Here is a 21526-nt window from a genome sequence, read left to right on the forward strand (position 1 = left end):
TTGTGGAAACATGTTTTTGAGATCTGACAGTAATATGGGCTCTGAGTAAGTTACAGAGAAGAAGTACCTCCTTGAAGTAACTGCAGAGCATTTTCTCTGCCCAGCTTTTTCCTGCTATGCTGTTGTTGTGCCCTGTGTTATCCTGATGTGACCAGTGTCTACTGTTTGCGTTGGGACTTTTGCTGGCCTTCTGACAGAACCAACAACACCCTCAGCAAGTCTTTGGCTTGTAGAAGCTGGACAGTGAGTGCTGTTAGTGATGCAGTGTGCTGTAGAGCTGAACCTAGGGACCCAGCTCTCTGAACCTTTCAGATCTGGGCCCTAAATGTTGTGCTGTTCTGCTTTGCTTTTTATGCATATGTCTGCGTATCATTCCATCATCACCATAGGAACAGCGTACCAGGAGTGGATATTACCGTGAGAAGCACTTTTAAGAGCTGTGGTGTTCTAACCCCTCTTTAGTTTGGAAGCAATTTATTAAGCTTTTGTATGAAGATATTTAAGCAGCCCTGAAGCTGAAGCTATTGACAATGCCAATAAAAAAGTTAACACAGTAATTTTATTATTAAAACAAATATAACATGTTTTCTCAGCCTGTTTTGTTTGAAAACAATTCTGCAGCATTCCAGAATACAGCAAACATCCATTAAAATTTGAGCAAGTTTTTTCTTGCATGGCCACAGTTTTTTCTGTGGCATGGCCACAGAATAGCCTTACCTGGAACAGGAGAGCTGAACTAGCATTGTTTTAGTAAGCTTTCATCAGTAAGTGCATCGTGAACAAGTTCTGCATGTACTACCACTCTTTTCTGAGCCAAGAGCAGCATTATTTTCCCTCTTAGTATTTCAGGAAAGGCAAGGGACTATTGCACCATTCACACATGTGATGTTACTTGCTGGCACATTCCATCTCTAGAGGTTTTCCTGCATTTCTCAGGTAATGTAGCTCAGAGGTATTTGTGGGTTAAGATGGGCAAGCTGCTACCACACAGAAGCTGTTTTCACACCCCTGTAGTGCTACAGCAGGACTGATGGCCTGTGCAGTGTGACTCTAAGCATATACTGAATGGAAAAGAGAAATGGTTCTCAGAAAAGTAGCTTCCCTGCTTGTTTTAGGACTCTGGTCGCTGCTCACTCCCCAAATAGTGCATTTGTAAAAAAGTGATGATCCAGCCTTCACCAGCCACTTGCAGCTCCCAGTTTTTCATCATCTTGGCTGGTTTTGGCAGCCTGTGACTTTAGCTGCACTGTCCAATCTGGAAAGAGCTATTACAGGAGAGGGCAGATCTAAGGTGAGGAGACTACTTTCAGATTTGGGGGCTCACAGTGCAACACAGGCAAGGCTGAATTTATGAACTATACCAAAATAAACTTGAAATGCTAAAGCAGCAGTTACGATTCTAGGAACCCCATGTGATCAGCTAACAGGAATAAAGCAACTATAATTCAGTTTGATTTATGCCAGAAGGAATTTGTTGGCTAAGCAGGCAGCTCTGCCCCACAACAGCTTTTCAGCATGACTCAATTCAACAGGGTGCTTCATGATAAGCACCTCCTAATAATTTTATTCACCAATAATTATTTTATTCACCAAAATAATAATTTTATTCACCTTGCTGAATCAGCCTAGGAGGCGAAAAAGCACTGGTGGGAACAGGATGTCTAGTCTTTCTTCCTCTTCGCTATCCTGCCACATCTCCTACAGCAAAATAAGCAGCATTTGACAAGAATGAAGACAGCAATGGCTGCACAGGTGAGCAAGAACGCCAGAACATCCAGGCAGTGGTACTGGTACCAGGTGAGATGGTGCGCAGCTGGTCTCAAGTGCTTTGCTCCTTTGTGACGCATGACAAATTCAACCCAGAAGACGGCTCTGTCCAGAGGCTTGATTGGCTGATCATGGTGTATCTTGGATAGCCTTAGAGCATTTTCCTTATAGCTGGAGAATTAAAAGAAAAAAAAAAAGAAACCAGAGATTTGTCAGCAATTCCTATTCCTGAAAGAACCCATAACAACCCATTCAGCAACTGACAGTCTTCTTGAGGAAGGTAAACAGCCTGCTTTTGCTTTCATCAGTGTTATTTAAATATATTTGAGACTGATCAAATCTACTTCTATCTGCCTGAAGCCATGAAGCTGGGTTGCAAACAGTAACAGACAAAGCCAATCTTCTGCAAAGAAAAGTTACTCAAAATTATTTCAAACACTCCTTTAAAAAAAGCAACATGAAAACATTTGCAGCATTTTTTGTTCCAGTATAACCTAAGGATATTTATAACTCAGAAGCCAGGAGAAAGAATTGTTGTGGCTGCAGACAGAGCAGACTAATACAAGTAAAACTGTCAGCCAGAGCCTCCAGATAATTTAGACTGGCAGAGAATAAGGGAGGGAGACAGAGCAGAAAACTCTCAGGAGCTGCTCTGGGCTTTCCAAGAACTATTTGTCTCAAAGGGATCACAAAATGTAGTACAAGGAAATCAAATTACTGATCTCTCCTTTTTGAGAGATGCTAGTTCTCAGGATGGTTTTCATCTGAAAACCAAACTCCAACCACTCAGTATTTTTGGTGCCTGGAAGAGCCAGCAGAATTTCTCACATCAGCAGCCCAATAACCTCCTCCTGCTGTATGGCAAGAACAAAACTCACGTGGAATTGTTGATGACTGTGTTCAGTGCATTGACAAGGTCCTGCGTTGTCAGCCTGTTGAAATCCAGCTCCACTGCAGCTCCCTTTGCCCTCATGTGAGCGATGTTGTCATGCTGGTCAGCAAACATGGGAATCCCAACCATGGGTATCCCATGGTAGATCGCTTCGTAGATCCCGTTGGTCCCACCGTGAGTAAGGAAGGCCTTTGCCAAGGGGTGGCCTGGAGCAGGGAGGGAAAGTCATGTGTGACAAAGCTGTGGCAGGCTGCATTTGCTGGGATACAAACGTAGCTATTTTAGTGGAAAAACAGGAGGAAGCAGTTTTTCCAAGGGCGCAATGATCAGAGATAGAATCAGGCTCACCAAGCAGGTCATTTTGGGGTATCCAGTCATAAATCCTGGTATTGGACCCCAAAGCTTCTGGCTTTTTCCCTTTGTACCGCCAGAGGACCTTGAACAAAGGAAGAGTAAGATAAACACAGTGCATGTGACATGCTCTTCTGTATTATTACATGTAATGTAGGTCTTTATCTCCAACCCACATACCTTTTCCCAGTAATTCACATAGCTTAGGCTCCAGTTTAACTCTTTGGTTATTATGAGCTCATTATAAAAATCACATAAAGTGATTTTTGTACTCCGGCCTATGGACGCACCTCCATGTCATTTGGTTCAGAGAAAGGAAAACACCAGAACTCCCCGTGAGGAAACTCTGCCTCTCTGCAGAGCCCAACTTCCCAGCCATGGCACATCCAGCAGAGATGCAGATGAAAAAACTGGCTGGTTGAAACACCAAAGGCTCGCTGAAGGCAACCAGGGTGACAAAAAAAAAAAAACAAGGCAAGCTGGTTTAGACTAAAAAGAAAATTCACCTTTTGTGGAAGCTGGCTGAGTGCTCTGGCAATGATGTTACTTTTTTCATCAGTGAGGTTGTTGACCATCGACCCAAGAGAGAATACCACAATGCCGTGTTCCCCTGAGCTCTGAACGAATTCTTCCATTTCCTAGGAGAGGCACAAAACATATTTGAGTAATTATGCATTGTAGATTATACAGATTTCTGTCAACAGAGAGAATAATCTTTTTAGCTTATCGAGAAGATGATCGTGGTATATGAGCAGCTCTGCTGACAGAAGGGCATTACTAAAATAGACCTGACCTTGTACAAAACAGACAGGTTGTCCCCAAGAAGGAGCATGACAAATTGATACAGGTGACAGGAGCTTTGTCTTTTAGAAAGCAAGTCAAGCAGCTTCAGGACACATTTCTTCCAGAGCACAGGGAGCAGGAATGGATCCTGGCAGGGGAGTGACAGGGCTGTACCCTGTGACACCCTCCCTAGCACAGCCAGTCAAGATTCTGTATTTTCCCGGAACAAGAACTTCTGATTTCACAAATCCATGGGAAGAAGGAGTGCTGAAAAACTTCAGGGCTTTGCAGCATCCTGATGCATCAGGTTGGTGCCATCACTTTGCTAGTCATCCATTTTCCTGTTGCTTGCAATACAGCATGTACTGCTGAGCGGCTTTTATATAAATCAGACCAATAGGTCTTCCTGATTCTTTTTTTTTTTAAGGATTATCCATTCCCTCGATTCAAGCCCTGCTACAGGGGAGAGGGAAGAAGAGTTGCAAGGTTTTTGGTTTTGTTTTGTTTTTTTCAGTAAACAACTTGCATTGAAATTACCCTGTCTCCTCTAGGGCTCCTACAGGAGCAATAATGTAGACCTGAGCATGTCATGTTGGTGTCATCAATATCTGGGAGTTTCAAATGCCTCCTTAGTATTTCCAGTCAAATCAGACCATAAGCTGGAGACTGAGCATTTTACTCCCCTTAAGATGTCTTAAACTAAGCAACAGTAGAAAAGGCATTTATACCTAGTCTCTTTCTGCAAGTCTCGACTCTGCTTTGCCTGAAGAATTTGTCCCTTCATAGAGCCTTTTTGTGTTGAAAGTTTCAATGTTACCACAGGCTGCAAGTCTCTATTATAGAAATGAATCTTATGACATAGCACCTATTTTTCCTAAAATAAACACCAAGTCTGGTTCTGGTGATGTCAGCTCTCATCTTTTCAGAGAGCAAGCTGTAAACCCAGCCCTCAGTTTGCACAAAGCAGGACAAATTGCTAAATAGCTCTGTGCTCCACACTGGCAGCAGAGAACCTTCTTTAAAAATCAGCTTTCTCAGGCCGCAACTTGCATGGGTGATGATCAGGGAGAGAAACAGTTTTTGTTCAGCGAGGTAGATACCCAACCAATGGCAGAACCAAGTCAGGATACCTTTGGTAACGGCTTTGCAGGCTGGCAATGAAGTCCTCCAACGAACTCAAAGTTGGGCAGGAAAGGGCGTGGAAATTCAAAATCCCAGTATGTTCTGATTAACCAGATCTCTGCTTTCCCCATCGTCTCACACAGGGTTGTGGTCCTTCCTATGGGCAAGGTACAAGGGGTTTACAACATGCACGGGAGCGGTCTTGTTTGCTGTAGATTGTGAAACAGGAGCCTTACCTTTGTCTTTTGGCACTGCCAGTCAGTGTAGTCTATCAAATCGTGCACGAAATTAAAACATGGACAAATCCAGACCTATTCCTTGCCCTACCCTGTGTTTGGCCTTGGCAGGTTGCCACAAGGCAATACTATCTTCAAAAGGATTTTGAACCTTCAGGATTAATTAAGAGCAGCACATGAGTAAGTGGGAAACATTTAGTTCCTGTGTTACAGAAATGCCATTCTTGTACTGCTAAACGACTTCATTACCTCAAAGTGGGTTATTACTACAAGCACAGGAAGAGAACTATCACAGAAAACTTAGTTCCAAATTAAAAAAAAAAAAAAAAAAAAAAAATCACAAATCGGTGATCAGCAGTCAAGGAGAAAGAAAGGTTTTAAACAAAGTTCTGTTGCATTTTTCAAATGGTGACTCAGTCGGTGGCTGCTCAGGCTACAATAAAAGCCAGGTTCAGTCAACCCTACTTTTCCTGGTGACTGGCTTATCTCCTTCCAACACATATTGAGAGAATTTGACCAAAACTGTAGATGCTTTCAGTGTAATTTTGTGCAAAATCCAGTGTCTCTCAGAATCAATCTATAGAAAAAAATCCAGTGGGGGGAAAACAAAACAAAACAAAACAAAACAACAACAAACAAACAAACAAAAAACACCACACAGTTTTATAGCTTCCCATTTGGAAAAGTAACCTATTCTCAGGTATATGTTGCAAGTTGTCTTTGCAGTATTTTCCCACCAAAGTGTAACTGGGGAGTAAAAGGGTTAGAAGTGTTGGTAAATGATTGTCCACAGCCAGCCTAATGCAAGCAGGAACCAAGCAAAATAAGCAATACAAGAAAAATTATCTGTAGGGCATCTTCTTATACTACTTGATCAGCATTAAAATTGACACTAGTACATTTTTATTATTTTAATTTAAATAGTAATGAGGCAATTTGAAACTTACTGGAGTGAATATTAAGCTTGCATTACAACTAGAGTGATAGGAAGGTGTAATTAAGTCTTAACATGGCAGGAAAACTCAAACAAGGGAAAAGGGATGCAACAGGATAAACGTCCTTGTGCTTGCTGTTGAGTTGTTATCTGCCTAAACACAGATATTCTGTGCAGGATTCAAAGTCCATTGAACTCCAAAGGCCACTTTGATAGACTTTGTCTCGAGCATGAGCTGTACTGTGTTGGAACAGGACTTTCAGGTATTTATGTAGTTTAAGGAGATTATTTCAAACTCCGGATGGTGAAGGAAAGGGGAAGGTGACAGTTCTTAGTGTTTATTCTTGGAGAGTAGAAACGCAGGCTTAGCATCATGTAGTAAGCAGGGTTGTAAGGCGGTACCTTCAGACAATGGACACAATGTGGACCAAGTATGCTTTTATGCTCTGCACTTGCCCAAAGTCAGCCAGTGTTCTTAGTCAGAACAGGGTTAACTCCATCCCTGTGTTGCCAATGGAGCTGTCTCTCCAGGGCCTTACACTATGTTCAAGAATGATTTTGCCCTCCAGCCTCTATCTGCTCTACCTTAATTGCAGGAGTACCTATCATCAAAATGAAGAGCTAAGAACTGTCCTCCAAATTCCTCCATAAGCACTAAAATGGGCACACAACTCACTGGAAGAGCTGAGCAGCAGTATCGTCACTGGCAAAAATTGAAACTATGTGCCATAAAGACCATAAAAAGGAACAAGAGCAAAGCCACACTGATGTCTGTTAGACTAGACCAGACCTAAAAAAGAAAGCACAACCTCCATATGACCAAAACAGGATTACCATCTCTGCTGGCCATTAAGAAAGAATATATTGAGACAACGCCATTGAGCTCCCAAAACATTCAAAAGGCACAACCTATGCAAGAGCAGAGACCACTCAACAGCTGCCTTACCTAAGACATTACTGTAGTACCCATCCCATTCGTCTTGCCAAAACTTCAAGAAAAATAAATCTGTGTAAAGGTAGAAAAGAAAGTTCTGTAGTCTTTCCTCAAAGGACATCTGGTCTGTCAGCCCATTTGTGCTAGCAGGCACGTAAGAAGGTGGGGACGGGAGCCCACCACACAGCCGCTCTGCCACGTTCCCATCAGAGAAGCGGAAGCTGTAGACAAAAGGGATTGCTAAGATCTCTGCTACGAGCTCCCCACCTAAAGCCAGGGGGTCAGCGATCACAATATCGAATTTGGCCTGCCGCAGCTTTGCTATCATCTGAGGGTTCATCACCAAAGTGTCACAGGTCTGCTTTGATATGTAGGAAAAGATCTCCAAGTCCTTTTTCAGCCTCTGCATTTTCTCCCAGAAATAGAGATTAGAAGCCTCATTCAGCCATAAATTGAGGAAGTCCTCCATAAGAGCCTCCAGGCTCTGCTGGGAAAAGGGGACTTGCAGGATCTCAAAGGTGAAGGGGGAGGAGGTGTCTTGGTAGTTGATGAGCAGGTTGCTTGAAGCCACCAGCACAGTCACTTCATGACCCCGGTGAACAAGCTCTTCCAGTAGGACTTTCATGTTGATCCAGTGACTTGCATCAGTGGGCCAGACTACCACTTTTCCACAAAAGCCAGTGCTCCAGCAGCACATGCAGGTCCACAGCAGCCAGGTGAGCCTTGGCCCCTTCATCTCAGCAGTATGTGTACAGCCGCAGTCTGACCAAGCTGGGAGCAATTCGGTGGCAAACAATGATAGGACAAGGGGTAATGGGATCAAGCTGGAACACAAGAGGTTCCACTTAAATTTGAGAAGAAACTTCTTCTCAGTGAGGGTGACAGAGCACTGGAACAGGCTGCCCAGGGAGGTTGTTTAGTCTTCTTCTCTGGAGACATTCAAAACCAGCCTGGACATGTTCCTGTGCGACCTCACCTAGGTGTTCCTGCTCCAGCAGGGGGATTGGACTAGATGATCTTTTGAGGTCCCTTCCAATCCCAAACGTTCTGTGATACTGTGACACTGCTCCAGTGTGCCAGCACGTCAGAGCCAGCCAATAAGTGAGATCTGCCTGGTGCCAAGCTTGGTAAGAGGGCACGTCAGAAAGCAAAACTGCGTACACAGCAGGGCTGGGCAAGCAGCAAATCCTGTGCTGGAACCTCCTCCAGATCTTGAAATAAAGGCAATTCCTGGTTCTGCTGAGCACAAAGTGCTTTTTGCAGCATATGAGGCCCAGAAGCCCTTGCCCATTGTTGTGGTTTAACCCTGGTAGGCACCTAGGCACAACAGTCACTTGCTCAATCCCCAACAGGAGGAGAGGAAAAGAATTAGAAGGGCAGAAGTTAGAAAACCCGTGAGAAGAGACAGAGACAGCTTAATGAGCAAAACAATGACAAAAAATCCAAGAAAAGTAGTGCAAAATCAACATTTGCTGGCCACCAGCCAAACAATGCCCAGCCAGTCCCTGAGCGACAGCAGCCCTGGCCAGCTTCCCCCCACCAACTTTTTTTGCTGAGCAGATCATCATGTGGTACAGGAGGAATATGCCTTTGGTCAGTTGGGGTCAGCAGTCCTGGCTGTGTCCCCTCCCAGCTTCTGGTGCACCCCCAGCCTCCATGCTGCACACATGTTGCTCAGTAATAACTAAAATACCTCTGTGTTATCAAGACTCTTTACAGCACAAATCCAAACTGTAGCCCCACACAAGCTACAATGAGGAAAATTAACTCTATTCCAGCCAAAACCAGTATGTCATATGTCTCATACCAGATCAAGTTCCACTTGCCTGTGCCAAGCAGGAACTCAGGCTGTGGAAAGCACTTGAGCAGCCCGTGAGACATTTCCAGCAGCTACAACGTTTAGCCCAGTCTTATCACTTGAGTCCAGCCTAAATTTGCTTCCTCACCCTGTAAGAACAAACCTACCTGTAAAGTCAGTTATGGTTTTTATCTCCTCACTAGGTGAAAGTGTTCTGCAATGATTCACAGCTAGTGATTCACCTAAAACACTGCTGAAAGGAAGAAGTCTTGGTAGAGTTAACTCCAGCATCAGGCTGCTGCCAGAGAGAAAAACGAAGTGAGGAGCACTGATTTGCGTCTTAAATGCCAAACCTCACATTTTACAATTAATAAAAAAGCCAACACAAAATCTAAGCAGGCCTGAGACTTACACAAGGCATCAATGAACAATGCTCCTCCCAACACAAGATTTTGTAGCCTCTGCCAAATGTGATAATAGTAGGATTTCCTGACAACTTAGTTTTCACAGCAAAATTACATTCTGCTAGTGAAAAATAAATAAAAATGTAGAACCTCACATTAAAATAATATCAATTTTATCTGTCCAACATTTATATTTACCCTGCTTCCTTTAAACATAATAATAAATACTTCAAACAAAAATGTGAAAATGCTTGTACAACTATAGAAAAAAATAAACACAGCTAACTTCTAACACTTCTTTTAAATATTTTTAGAAAACCAACAAGCCCTGACTCTGCTGAGGGCCTTCTGTCACTGCAAATTTGGTCTTAGTTGTATCCACTTTTCCTGGCATGCAGGGTCATTTGCACTCCCAAGCCTTTAAAAGACCAGAGGAAGCCTTTACGTTTCCTTTCCAGCTGAGCCAGGGAGTGAGAAGGGTGCTGTGCGGAAATAAGAGGTAGTATTGCTATGTAGTTTTCCATTTTTAATTTCTATTTCAAAATTTTTAATTCAGTAGTAGTGTTTAGTGGGTGTGTAGTCTTGTTTCACTTTTCTTTGTCCTGATTCATGTATGGCTGTGACTCATGAGTCCTGTTTGCTGTGGCTTTAGCAGGGTTTTACCTACTCCAAAGATATCTGTATGGACTTTGTTTTACCAATGTAAATAAACAGGTAAGGCTTGTATTTAACTGGATCATTTGATTTCACACAAGAATTCTGGAGAGCAAAGAGTGAGTTCAGGGATATTTTAATTATAATTTGTGCCTTCACTCTTAAGTTCTGAGAACTTTAGTGTGTACAGCAGGTGTAATATGTGGAAATAAGAGCAGCCTTACCTAAAACATCACTGTAGTATTGATCCCAGCTTCCCCAGAGAACGTAATGGTACATCATATCCAGTATGGTGTAGGTAAAGGTGTTTTTTAGCCTCTCCAGGAAGGACATCCTATCTGTTAAGTGGCTGAGGGTGGCTGGGATGTAAGAAGGAGGTGCCGGGAGTGCCCCACAGTGCCGCTCCACTGTGTTGCCTATGGAGAAGCGGATGGTGTACACAAAGGGGATCCCCAGCTTCTCAGCAACCAGCTCCCCACTGGGCACCAGTGGGTCTATCAAGAAAACATCAAAGCCGAATGTCCTCAGCCTCTCCAGCAGTGCTTTGTTCTTCAGGACTTCATCACAAATTATTTTGGTTAAGTTCTCCAGCTTGTACATAATTTGAATTGCCTCGTAAATACTTTTCCAGGCAGGTAGTGTTCTCTCCTTGTAAAAAAAGAAATAAAAAGTTTCTTCTAGTGAGGCAGCCATCTCCTCTTTGGTGATCGGCACCTTAACCACCTCAAACTGGAAAGGTGAGGGTTGAGCGGGGTCAAGGATGAGGAAGCACGAAGGCAGCAGCACGGTCACTTGGTGGCCCCGCACCACAAGTTCCTGGAGTATGCAGTCCATGTTGAGCCAGTGGCTGTTGTCAGCTGGCCACACCAACACCTTCCCTCCAGACCCCCAACTCAACACAGCCAACAGCCACAGCACTGTCACCTCCTTCCCAGCCATCACCAGCCCTGTGTGAAAGTGTCCCTGTGGGCTGACTTCACACTGGGCTGGGCCTGTGTGATGCTGCCTTCTTCTGGAGGGCAAGGAGCCAAGGTAGCTGGTGTGAAATCCCGTCCTGGAAAACTGTCTTTTCCTGGAGTAAAAGGGTGGCTGGGGCTAGCCGATGCCATCTGGTGGTCAAGAATGTGTTGAAGCTGGAAGATGGGCTTGCTCTGGAGCAGTGGGGAGAGCAGTGAGCCTTGTGGGGCTTGGTCCCAGAAGGGTTGTGTCCTGTTGTGCCTGTCTAATTACGGTCTCTGTGGGTTTTGGGGTTTTGTTCTTTGGTAGAAGATGTGACTTCTCCTCTGTGTTTCAAAGAGAGGATGGACCTGTTAACCCACTGTGTGGGCATGCTCAGCTTTATAAAGCATCAGTTCATGGTGTGCTTAAGATGGTGATCCAGGGCTGCAGCTTACAAGTTTTTCTCTGAAGTGGATGAAACTCCATGGTAGGTGACTCCAGTATCAAATCGGACTCTCCTCATATGAACTTACATTCTCCAGAGCATGCATCACAGGAGGCCAGGGCTGGCAGGTGATGGTGCAGACTGTCCTACCTGCCACTAGGTGCCAAAAATGCACAAGTGCAGCCTGAAAATCTGTTAAACAGTTTACTGATGGTCATACTTCTGATGTGCCTCTAAGAAATAATGTAAGCCCTCTTCACTGTGCCAAAAACCATCATTGCTGGGCTCCTGTGGTGTTTGCTGTTTTCCTAATCATGTTGTTGTGCCAGGTTTTTCCTTCTGTGCCGCCTAGAGCATCCTTTCCAGGGTGATGGAAGCAGCTGGGCTGTGAGACAATGTGAGATACCTCCTCGGCTGCAGACAGCTTGGTGTACTTGTGGAGTCCTGAAGCCTGCAAGTGTTTGCAGGTAATTGAACCTGGTGGGATTTGGAAGTGCTCCTTTTTTCCACAAGTTCAATGTGAGGTTAGGAAAAAGGGCCTGCTGATCACATGTGACTCATGCTTACCAAAATACCTTTTTCTGTGTATTTACTCAAAACAGGCTGGAAGAAAATCCTGTGACGAATGACTTGTTGCTTTCACTGTTTGCTCATGGGTGGAGGGTATATTTTAAATAAAACGGGTTTTGTGTGGAGAGGATTGGTTTCATACGACCAGGGATGGAAGTGGAGTCTACGAAGCCACCATGCATTTCAGTATTGCTATGGAGGGTGGCAGGGTTGGCTTGTAATTCACCAGCCCTCCCCTCCTTGTCACAGTAATCTGGAAAGACGAGTAAAGCAGACACTTGAGGGCAAATATGTGAGCTTTCCTGGCTGAGGCCCCTGTATAGTGTGGATGTTGCTGCAACCTCCATATTTAAAAAAAAAAAATAAAATAAAAAGGTGAATGTCAAATCCATCAATGGAGATGACCACTGATCCTCATCTCGATACAGTGGCATAACAGCACAGCACCCTGCCAGGGGGGGTGGTTGTGACTGATGGACCCTGGTGGCTCATTCCCTTTTCCACATATAATGACAAATTTCTTGCTGGCCTCCCTCAGACCTTGACTTTGCAACCCTGCCCATTTCCTACCTCTGCAGGTTTTGAGGCTGTGTAGAATCATGTTGGTTGGAAAAGACACTCAAGATCACAAAGTCCACCCATTAACCCAACCAAGGCACTAACCTGTGTCCCTGAAAACCTCATCTCCACATCTGTTCAACCCCTCCAGGGATGGTGACTCCGCCACTGCCCTGGGCAGCCTGTTCCAATGCCGGACAACCCCTTCTGGTAAGAAATAGTTCCCAGTTTCCAATCTAAACTTTCTTTGGTGCAACTGGAGACTGTTTCCTCTTGTCCTATTGCTTGTTACTTTGGAGCAGAAACTCACCCCCTGCCTCTCACTCCAACCTCCTTTCAGGCAGTTGCAGAGAGTGAGAAGGCCTCCCCTCAGCCTCCTTTTCTCCAGGATGAACCCCCCAGGTCCCTCAGTTGCCTCCTATCACACTTGTGCTCCAGCTCCATTCCCTTCTCTGAACTCACTCCAGCACCTCAAGGTCTTTCATGTCTGCAGGGCCTCAAAACCAACCCCAGGATTCAAGGTTCGAGCTTCACCAATTCCCAGTACAGGGCACAGTCACTGCCCTGGGCCTGCTGGCCACACCAGTGCTGGTACAAGCCAGGATGCTGTTGGCCTTTTTAGCCACCTGGGCACACACTGGCTCATGATCAGCCATTCCTTGACCAGTGCCCTCAGGACCATTTCTGCCAGGCAGCTTTCCAGCCACTCTTCCACAAGCCTGTAGCGTTCATGGAGTTGTTGTTACCCAAGTTCAGGACCCGGCACTTAGCCTTGTTGAACCTCATGCAATTGACCTCCTCAGGCCATCAATTCAGCTGGTCCAGATCCCTCTGTATGGCCTTCTTGCCCTTCAGCAGATCAACACTCCCACCCAATTTGGTGTAATCTGCAAACTTACCGAGGGGACACTTGATCCCCTTGTCCTGATTATTGATGAAGAGATTAAACAGAACTGGCCCCAGATTAATGAGAAGTGAAGCAGCAGAAGGCTTACCTAGGACCTTGCTATAGTACACATCCCATTCTCCCCAGTAGCTCTGGAAAACGTAGTCTTGCAGATGATAAGACAAGATGTTTTTTATTCTCTGGCTGAAGGACATGCTGTCAGTGAGCTCAGACAGGGCTGCAGGCGTGTAGGACGGTGGGGTGGGGATCTTCCCACAGTGCCTCTCCAGGGTGAAGGCTGGGGAGAAGCGCAGTGAGTAGATGAAGGGGATGGCCAACTTGAGAGCCACAAGTTCCCCACAAGGGGTCACGGGGTCTGACAGCACCAGGTCATAGCCAGACTCTTGCAGATGGGCCATCAGCTCTTGGTTGGTTACCACTGCATCGCACATCAGCCTGTTCATCTGGTTCCAGTGTTTTGATAGTTTTCCCAGCTCCTTGTAAAACTGCCAGAAGGTCAAGGTGGTTGGCCTGTTATCCAGCCACAGTGCCACTGTATGCCTGATCAAGTTCTCAACGGTGTCTGTCTCAAAGGGCACGTTATAGACCTCAAACTTCTCTGTGGCCTCAGCAGGTTTAATGAAGAGGGAAGCATTGGACACCAGGATGGTGACGTTGTGCCCGCGGTGGATGAGCTCCTGTATAATTATCTTCACGTTCAGCCAGTGACTACCTTCTGTTGGCCAGACCAATACCTTCCCACAGGAGACAGGCCCTAGGAGAGTGACCTGAAGAAGGAGCAGCTGGAGGTATTTCTGAGAGCTGGTGGCTTTTGTGGCCATGGTAGGGTTAAGTGCTAGATAACCCAGGAGTTTCCCTTTCCAACTGGAAACGCTCCACCTCCGTGTGCAGATGGTTCTTTACAAGCACCTTGAGCAAAGGCAAGAGTTTGCAGCTGCACAGGTAGGGTCTTTCAAATCCACATTTGGTTTTGGGTCTGAAAGGACAAAAAGGATGGTTTGTGTTAACTTTTCCCTTTTGGCCTTCTACCTTTTTAGTTTTCCCCTGAGATAGCTCCTTTCCTTGGGTAGAATTGTAGAGTCCCAGGATAGTTTGGGTTGGAAAGGACCTTCCAAGCTCATCCAGTCCAACCCCCTGCCATGAGCAGGGACACCTTCACCCAGATCAGGTTGCTCAGAGCCCCATCCAGCCTGGCCTGGGATGTCTCCAGGGATGGGGCATCCACCACCTCTCTGGGCAACCTGGGCCAGGGTCTCATGACCCTCAGTGTAAAAAATTTCTTCCTCATGTCTAGTGGAGGGGTGGCAGCAATCTCCACTGATGTCAGAAGTCCCTACTGACTTCAGGCTCCTTGCTTTCCATGAGAAGAATTTAATCCTTTATTTTTTTAATACGTTTTGTAGTTTTTACTCTGAAGAGCAAAACCCTTATCATGGAAATGAAAGCAAATACCAGGGAGTCTCTTCTTGCTGTGTAATTATTGCATCAGTAAATTCTGGCAGATTTACTAGTAAGTATTAGCAAACAAGTGGCCTTGCTGCCTACATTGGATGTGTCCTGAGATTTGCTGGAGAATGTGGGAACCACATCTGACTTTAAAATGCCTGTATTCTATTGGAAACAATTGGAAACCGAATCATAGAATGGTTTGGGTTGGAAGGAACCTTCCAAGCTCATCTAGTCCAAACCCCTGCCATGAGCAGGAATATCTTCACCCAGATCAGAGCCCTGTCCCCCCCTGCTGAGAGAAGGCAGCAAATCCTTTGTTTGGGTGATGATAATGCCAATGATATGTACTTTGTTTTGTTATATGGCAGGTGGTTTCCAGCCACTCCTGGACAACTCCTGAAGCAGGGAGCTCATTGCTGCTCTCTGGGGCAGGTGAGCACCAACCTGGCCATATTAAGGGTTTGGTTTGGGGGTCTGAACACTGATCTGAGGCTCTCCTGGCTGCTGAAATTTCTTTTTGGAGCAAACTCTACATCTTCTGGGGTGGGTCTTGCATGGAAAGTCAGTGCTTGAGTGTAAGGTGTGGTGTCCTGGAAGGAGCTCTTAACCACTTGGATCAAAAATGACAACTAAGCCCCAGGTGTGAAATGGTTCACTTGATCCAGCACAATGTGGGGGATGAATGTAGCAAAAAAAGCTCTTACCTAGCTGGGTCTTCCAAGGTAGGTCAGTGTTGTGCTCAGAGTCATAAGGTGCAATTTGCTTTGCTGGTTCACCTATGTCTTTGGTGTCTCATGTCCTCTGTGCCCAGGAAGCTCTGGTGAGGTTGGGTGCTGAGCAGAAGAAGCATAAATGAATTCCACCCTGTTTTTCAATAGGAGGAAGTAATACAATATGGGATGACCACAATGAGGCAGGTATTATGGGTTTATTCATTGCTTTGTTGTGCTCCAGTAATTGAATAATAGTCAAGATGTCTTTCCCCATGCTACAGCATATTATAGAGCCAGATTCTCAGAAGGACTTTGCACCTTGTAGCTCAGAAATACAATATCTGACTGCTTAAAAACATTTTTCACCCTTTCTAGGGTCCCAGCTGGGGAAAAAAAGAAAAGTTTGTTAAATAATAGACTTGTTTATAAACTGTCCACAAGAACAAAGAGAAAATCTTGTGGTTGGTTTTGTGGGGTTTTTCAAAAGTTGGTATGTTACCTGTGCTGCCTGTGTGGCCCTTGATTCTGGAGATCTAGGCAAGTTTTTAATTACTTGAAAACATAGGAATGTAAAGATGCATCACCATGGCTTTTAAATTTTGTCCATAATATTCAGCCTGACTCCTCCAAATCTCTCAGACTTCAAAACAATTCTCCTGGTATAGTATATCAGTAATTTGGCCCTACAGCCAGGAGTTTCACTGTGATCTCTCCACAGATCTTTGTATTCAGGGTAATTTGTTTGTGGGTTTTTGGTTGTTTTTTTTTTTTTTTTTTAGGGTTCGCTTAGTTTATAGAACTAGCTTAGTCCCATAAGAAACTTAAAGCTTTTCCAGCAACTATTGAAAGGCCATTTCCATGTGGGCCAGGGCAGATGGAAACTTTGCTTTAGCTCCTAGCCCCTCAGCAACTAATTTCTCCATAACAAAGCAGAGCAACTATTAGGGGAACCAGAGGGTTAAATTCATCTGGTTTCTGTGGCCAGCTTTTAAACATGATACTCAGATTACTCTTAATACAGAGAAGATAAATATTTTGAGAAGATTAAAGGAGAAAATCCAGTAAATGAGAGTAAAGTGGGGCTGAAGAAACTGGGTGGTGTTAGGTGTCTGTATTTCACAGAGGTGGCGTTACTAAGTAAAAAGGCTGCAGGACCTGATGCAATCTTGTTAAATAACTACAGCCTTTTTGAGGTTAAGGTGAGTTGTGCAAAAGTTAGGTGATATAAATTAGTGTTTTCCACATAATTTTGCAGAATGGGGATGATGGTATACATAGCACCTGTGTTACTTCCAGAAAACTGGGATGCCAGCACCCCAACAATCCAGTGTCAGTGTAGAAAAGGGAAGCTTTTGCCCTGAGAAGCATTAAACAACTCTGGTTTTATTTTCACTTAGTGCAAAAAAGCAGCTTCTGGACTGAAAGCAGACTTTAAAGTCTTGAATGTTGAAGGTTGGTTCATCCTCAAGTGCCAACAAAAGTGAGTAGATGGAGCAATTTTGCAGAGGTACATGTGCAACATGCTCAGTAAAAGCCTCCTCCCATGTAATCCCCAGGGGTAATAAGGAAATTGTAGAAAAGTTAATGAGCTGGAATAGCCTTATCATAACCCTCTCCTCAGCTAAATTGTATCTTAAAATCTCTACCCTGCAGCTGCAGGACAAAAACACCATGGACTAGGCTGATGATATTCCATGTGGTTTTATTGATTCAGTTCAAGACTTGATGAACTCTCTTCACTTCTGTTCTGATGCTGCACAGATACATCAGTGTGTAAATGTGTAGGCACACACAAAAAAAAAAAAAGGAAATGAGAGAGGATCCAGGCCAAGGCATGTGTTCCTGCCCAAGTGTGTCCCTGCCAGCCCCAGAGTGAGGCACAGTGGTGAGCACTTGCTGAATCTGCCTGTAGATATGGCACATCCCTGTCCTGCCAGCATCTGTCTCACCCCCGCAAGGGGAAGCTGAGTGCTACAGAGATCAGCAAATCTGCAAACAGCGAGGATGTCAGTGTGGTGGGACTCATCTCATGGCTTACCAGCCTGGAAAGGAGCAGTCACACTCTGCCTTCCACCTCCCCACGGGTTGCTCATGGTCCTGTGCCAAGCCTTGCCCTGCACCAGGTCAGCTCACTAATAATGAGTTGGATGAGTTTGTTTATGGTCCAGGAGTTAAACTGGTCCACAGAGGATTTGTGCAAAGACCAGGCTGTCACGGAGCAGAGGTCCCCCTGAGGGACTGGCCAGCACTATCACACTGAGCCAAGTGATAATGTATAAATATAAGAAAATAAAATAGAATAGTTTTGGTAGGAATGTACCTTCAAAGTTCATCCAGTCCAACCCCTGCCATGAACAGGGACATCTTCACTCAGCTCAGGTTGCTCAGAGCCCTGTCCAGCCTGGCCTGGGATGTCTCCAAGGATGGGGCATCCACCTCCTCTCTGGGCAAACTGGGCGAGTGTCTCACTACCCTCAGTGTAAAAAGTTTCCCCTCCTTTAGTTGAAAACCATCACTCCTTGTCCTACCGCACCAAGCCCTGCTAAAATGTCTGTCCCTATCTTTCGTGTCAGCCCCTTTTAAGCACAGAAAGGCTGCAAGGAAGTCTCCCTGGAGCCTTCTCTTCTCCAGGCTGAACACCCCCAACTCTCTCAACCTGTCCTCCCAGCAGAGCTGTTCCAGACTTGGATCCTTTCAACGGCTCCTCTGGTCCCCCTCAAACAGGTCCAAATATACTATGCTATAAATAAATATAAATAGACATGCAATAATGCATTTGGGTGTTCATAGCTCTGCAGAGAAATGAGAAGTAAATTGAAATCCCTGCTACATTTTGGCTGAATCCACCAACTGCACATGACCCTTCTGCTGCACCATAGCTCCCTGCTGGCTTTCTGGTTTAAAGAAATTTGGAAGCAGAGCGAAGCTCTGCTCTGCCAGGGAAAATTATGAGAAATCATTTTTGCTTATTCAGATGCAGTGTGCTCGAGGTCCTAAGCCACATCTGTGTCTTGCAGGAGGAAAGCTTTGCTGTTTGGTAGGAAGTTTGTACCTGGGTCCACAAGTGTTTCACCTGCTAATCAGGTGTGGAGGAGCGTTTCGGTGCATCTGTCTTGGAGGTAGGTGAAGGCACCTCCCTTAACTTCTGGGAAACAAGGTTGGGAGGTTTGGACTTGGGCTTCCCCTTGTGACTGTGAGGGATGTCGTTTCATCCCTGGAGGTGTTTTGTCAGGAGAAGTTTGTATTTAACTCCTCTGTTTGCAGTGGAGGCGTGGTTTGGATTTTGGAGGGGGCTGCTCATGATGTTTCAAGGCTAGAGGAGTGAGATGGTGGTGACAGAGAAGGAGGAACATCCTCTGCTTCGGATACCACCTGCTTGGGGGTCTAGACCCCTCTGCGTGTGATGTGGGAGCCCCCTTGCTCACTGGTACTGTGAGCATCAAGGATTTCACCTGAGTTGTATTCCTCCTTGTGCTGGATGGGGCTTCCAAGGGCACAGTTACTCCTACCATCCCTCCTCTGGCCTCAAAACCAGCTGCAGGTTCTTTACATCTGCCCAAAACCTCTGGGGCATGACATGTTAGACTCCCTTAGTTGGTTACATTGCATCTCTTTGGCTGCTAACAAGTGCTGTTTCAAGAGCACAGAGAGTAGGTATTGTTAGGGTTGCACTCTGAGCTGGGACCAAATGATGTATCTATTAAAAAAACCAAAACCAACTCGTTCTCATTGACAGTAGTGAACAAAACACTTCTCAGAGCACCTTATGTGCACCTTCACATTACACAAGAGCTACTATCTGAAGAGGTGTCATCAAAAACTCATCTAACAGACCAGAGATGTTGTGGCTTTTTTTTTTTTTGAGGGGGTAATCAAATATCCGTGTTCAATTTATCCAAGTGCAAATATCTAAGGAGCAAAGTGGGGGTGGTTGGAAGCTCTGGATTTATATCCAAGAAGCAACAAACAACAGGTGTGCAAGGGATTCAGGGAGGAAAGAAAATGCCTGGAACAAATACCAAGGAACAAGTTGTGTACGTGAGTCAACCACCCTAAAATAGCAAGTTGTGGAGGAAAAGTGAATCCCTGGAGGAGGTGCAATGTGCTATGGGGTATTGAGCATCACAAGAGCCAGGGCTTCAAAGGCAGATTTGTAGAAAGCAAAACTATACAGAGTGACTGGACACAGAGAAATCGCATCTGGCTCAGGAGCAACTTTCCTATGTGGTTTCTTTACAACAGAAGTGGCTGAAGCCACTGCTCACCAGATAGCTCTACTTGAGTTATTTTTACTGAAACATACGGAAACTGCATCATGCAATGCAGAGGAGCTCCCAGCATTTGAGAGAGAACCAGAAACCCATTGTAATCATTCTATTATGACTTAAAATAACATTTCTTTCAAGGAGGGATCACAGTTCTTTATCTTGTCTTTCTCTCCTTGTTTCTTCCTCACCCATTCAGGTAGGGAAGACTCTGTGGTGACACCCATCCTCCACTTTGTGTTTGTGGTTCTAACAGCCAAATTCCAAGCACTTTGCAAAATAAGGGGATTTAACTCCATTTTGCAGCCTGTAGCCCCAGTGCCACTCTGCTTCCAGGCCTGACAAAGGCACAAGCCATGGGGATGCCATGCACACAGTGCCAGGGCTGCCACAGGTGGTTACCCCAATCCATCATCCTGCCGGAGACAGGGACATGCATAGGGCCGCTGGCAGGAGGACACATTCCGGCCTTCCCAGGAGGGCAGGGAACCAGCTGCCAGGGTTATGGCAGCACCCCCCGCCATGGGAGGGGCTCAGGGGTATCAGCTGCACCCCAAAGTCACCCAAACCCGCATCCTTGCGAGCCTGAGCCCAGACACCCTTCCTTGTCACCAGGGGGTCCCCAAACTCTTCCCCACCCACTCAGCTCCACTCCCCAAGGCAGCAGCCCCAGGGCACCCACCTCACCGAATGCTGTGATGCTCTGTGCCAGAAGGGTGACACCAGTGGGTGAAACTGGGACGTGACAGCGGGAGGACGGGGAGACACAGAGCCCACGGTGGCTGTTCCCAGGAGGAGAAGGAAGAGGCTGGGTGGCCAGAGCAGTGTTTGCCAGGGCTGCTGTGTGCCAGGAGGGAGGAGCAAGCGTTGGGGACAACCTATTGATCACTGACTTCCTGGTAAGGCTGGAACCCACCAGTCTGGCCCCACCAGCCCCCCGACTCCCTATCCTCTGTGTCCCTGGCAGATGTCCCTGCCATGTCCCCCCACCTGAGGATGGGGAGGCCACCTCTTGTTGCCTGCATCCTGCCAGTGCCTTCCCTGCACACAGTTTTGCCAAAATCCTCTGCTATCCCACGAGGTGCTGGGGGTGTGTCCTGGTTTTGTTAAAAAACAAGTTTCTCTTTTAGTGAATTTGCCTGTCAGCTAAAGCCTTCATATTGGCTTCATTTTCCTGGAGAACCAGATGCATGTTTTGGTAAACCTAGCAATGGAATGCAAAGTTATTGATAAGCACAGATGGACATCTCGCGAGAGGGACAACGAGAAACAAGTGACCAAGAAACTCACCAACTGTGTATAACATTCTATTCATGTGAATACTTCATATAAAAGTGGAAGATCACAAGGATTTCGGCCCTTTCCCTTTTTCCCTTCTGCTTATGGCCGACATTAGGAGAGGACCTTGCTAGTCATCCCTGCGAACTGAGGCCTAGTGAGAGACTGAATCCAGCTCCAGTTGGCTGCAGAGTCCAATTCAGGACATTGGGTGTCAGCTCTGCAGTTGCTGAGACTTTCAAGATTGGTTTTGTATATTTTGTATTATTTTCTCTATTCTTATTAGTAGCATTAGTAAAACATTGTTAATTTTTCCAACTCTCTTCTCTCTGTCCTTCCTTTCCTCCCGATCGCCTGTCCTGAGTGGGAAGGGGGGAGAGGGAGGGGCAAAAGAGGGAAGTGGGGGTGGAGAGGAGGTTAACAATACATCTGCCAGGGTTTTATTGTCACCCCGCAATCTAAACCCTTGACAGGGTGATCTCCCTGGGGATGTGTGGTGACACCAACTGAGGAGAGGCCAGCAGCCC

General features: G+C 45.7%; 1 protein-coding gene across 5 annotated transcripts; it reads right to left on the bottom strand.

Annotated features, from left to right (window-relative positions):
• Positions 1-540: 540 nt before the first annotated feature.
• On the bottom strand, positions 541-21335 carry LOC102089270 (UDP-glucuronosyltransferase 2A2). Of its 5 annotated transcripts, XM_065061640.1 has the most exons (9): positions 20404-21335; positions 15448-15607; positions 13383-14270; positions 7032-7676; positions 4924-5072; positions 3517-3648; positions 3008-3095; positions 2646-2865; positions 541-1938 (listed from the first exon to the last, which is right to left on the bottom strand). In XM_065061640.1, exons 3-9 carry the CDS (start codon positions 14113-14115, stop codon positions 1662-1664), a joined length of 2244 nt encoding a protein of 747 aa, XP_064917712.1. In that variant the 5' UTR covers positions 14116-14270; positions 15448-15607; positions 20404-21335; the 3' UTR covers positions 541-1661. The 5 variants fall into 5 exon arrangements, with proteins under 5 accessions (XP_064917712.1, XP_013225682.1, XP_005511978.1 ...); XM_013370228.3 differs by lacking the exon at positions 7032-7676 and having other exon boundaries at positions 20409-21335; XM_005511921.4 differs by lacking the exon at positions 7032-7676 and having other exon boundaries at positions 15448-15576.
• Positions 21336-21526: the final 191 nt, after the last annotated feature.

This window comes from Columba livia, chromosome 4 (assembly GCF_036013475.1).
Source record: "Columba livia isolate bColLiv1 breed racing homer chromosome 4, bColLiv1.pat.W.v2, whole genome shotgun sequence".
Classification (NCBI taxonomy): Eukaryota; Metazoa; Chordata; class Aves; order Columbiformes; family Columbidae; genus Columba; species Columba livia.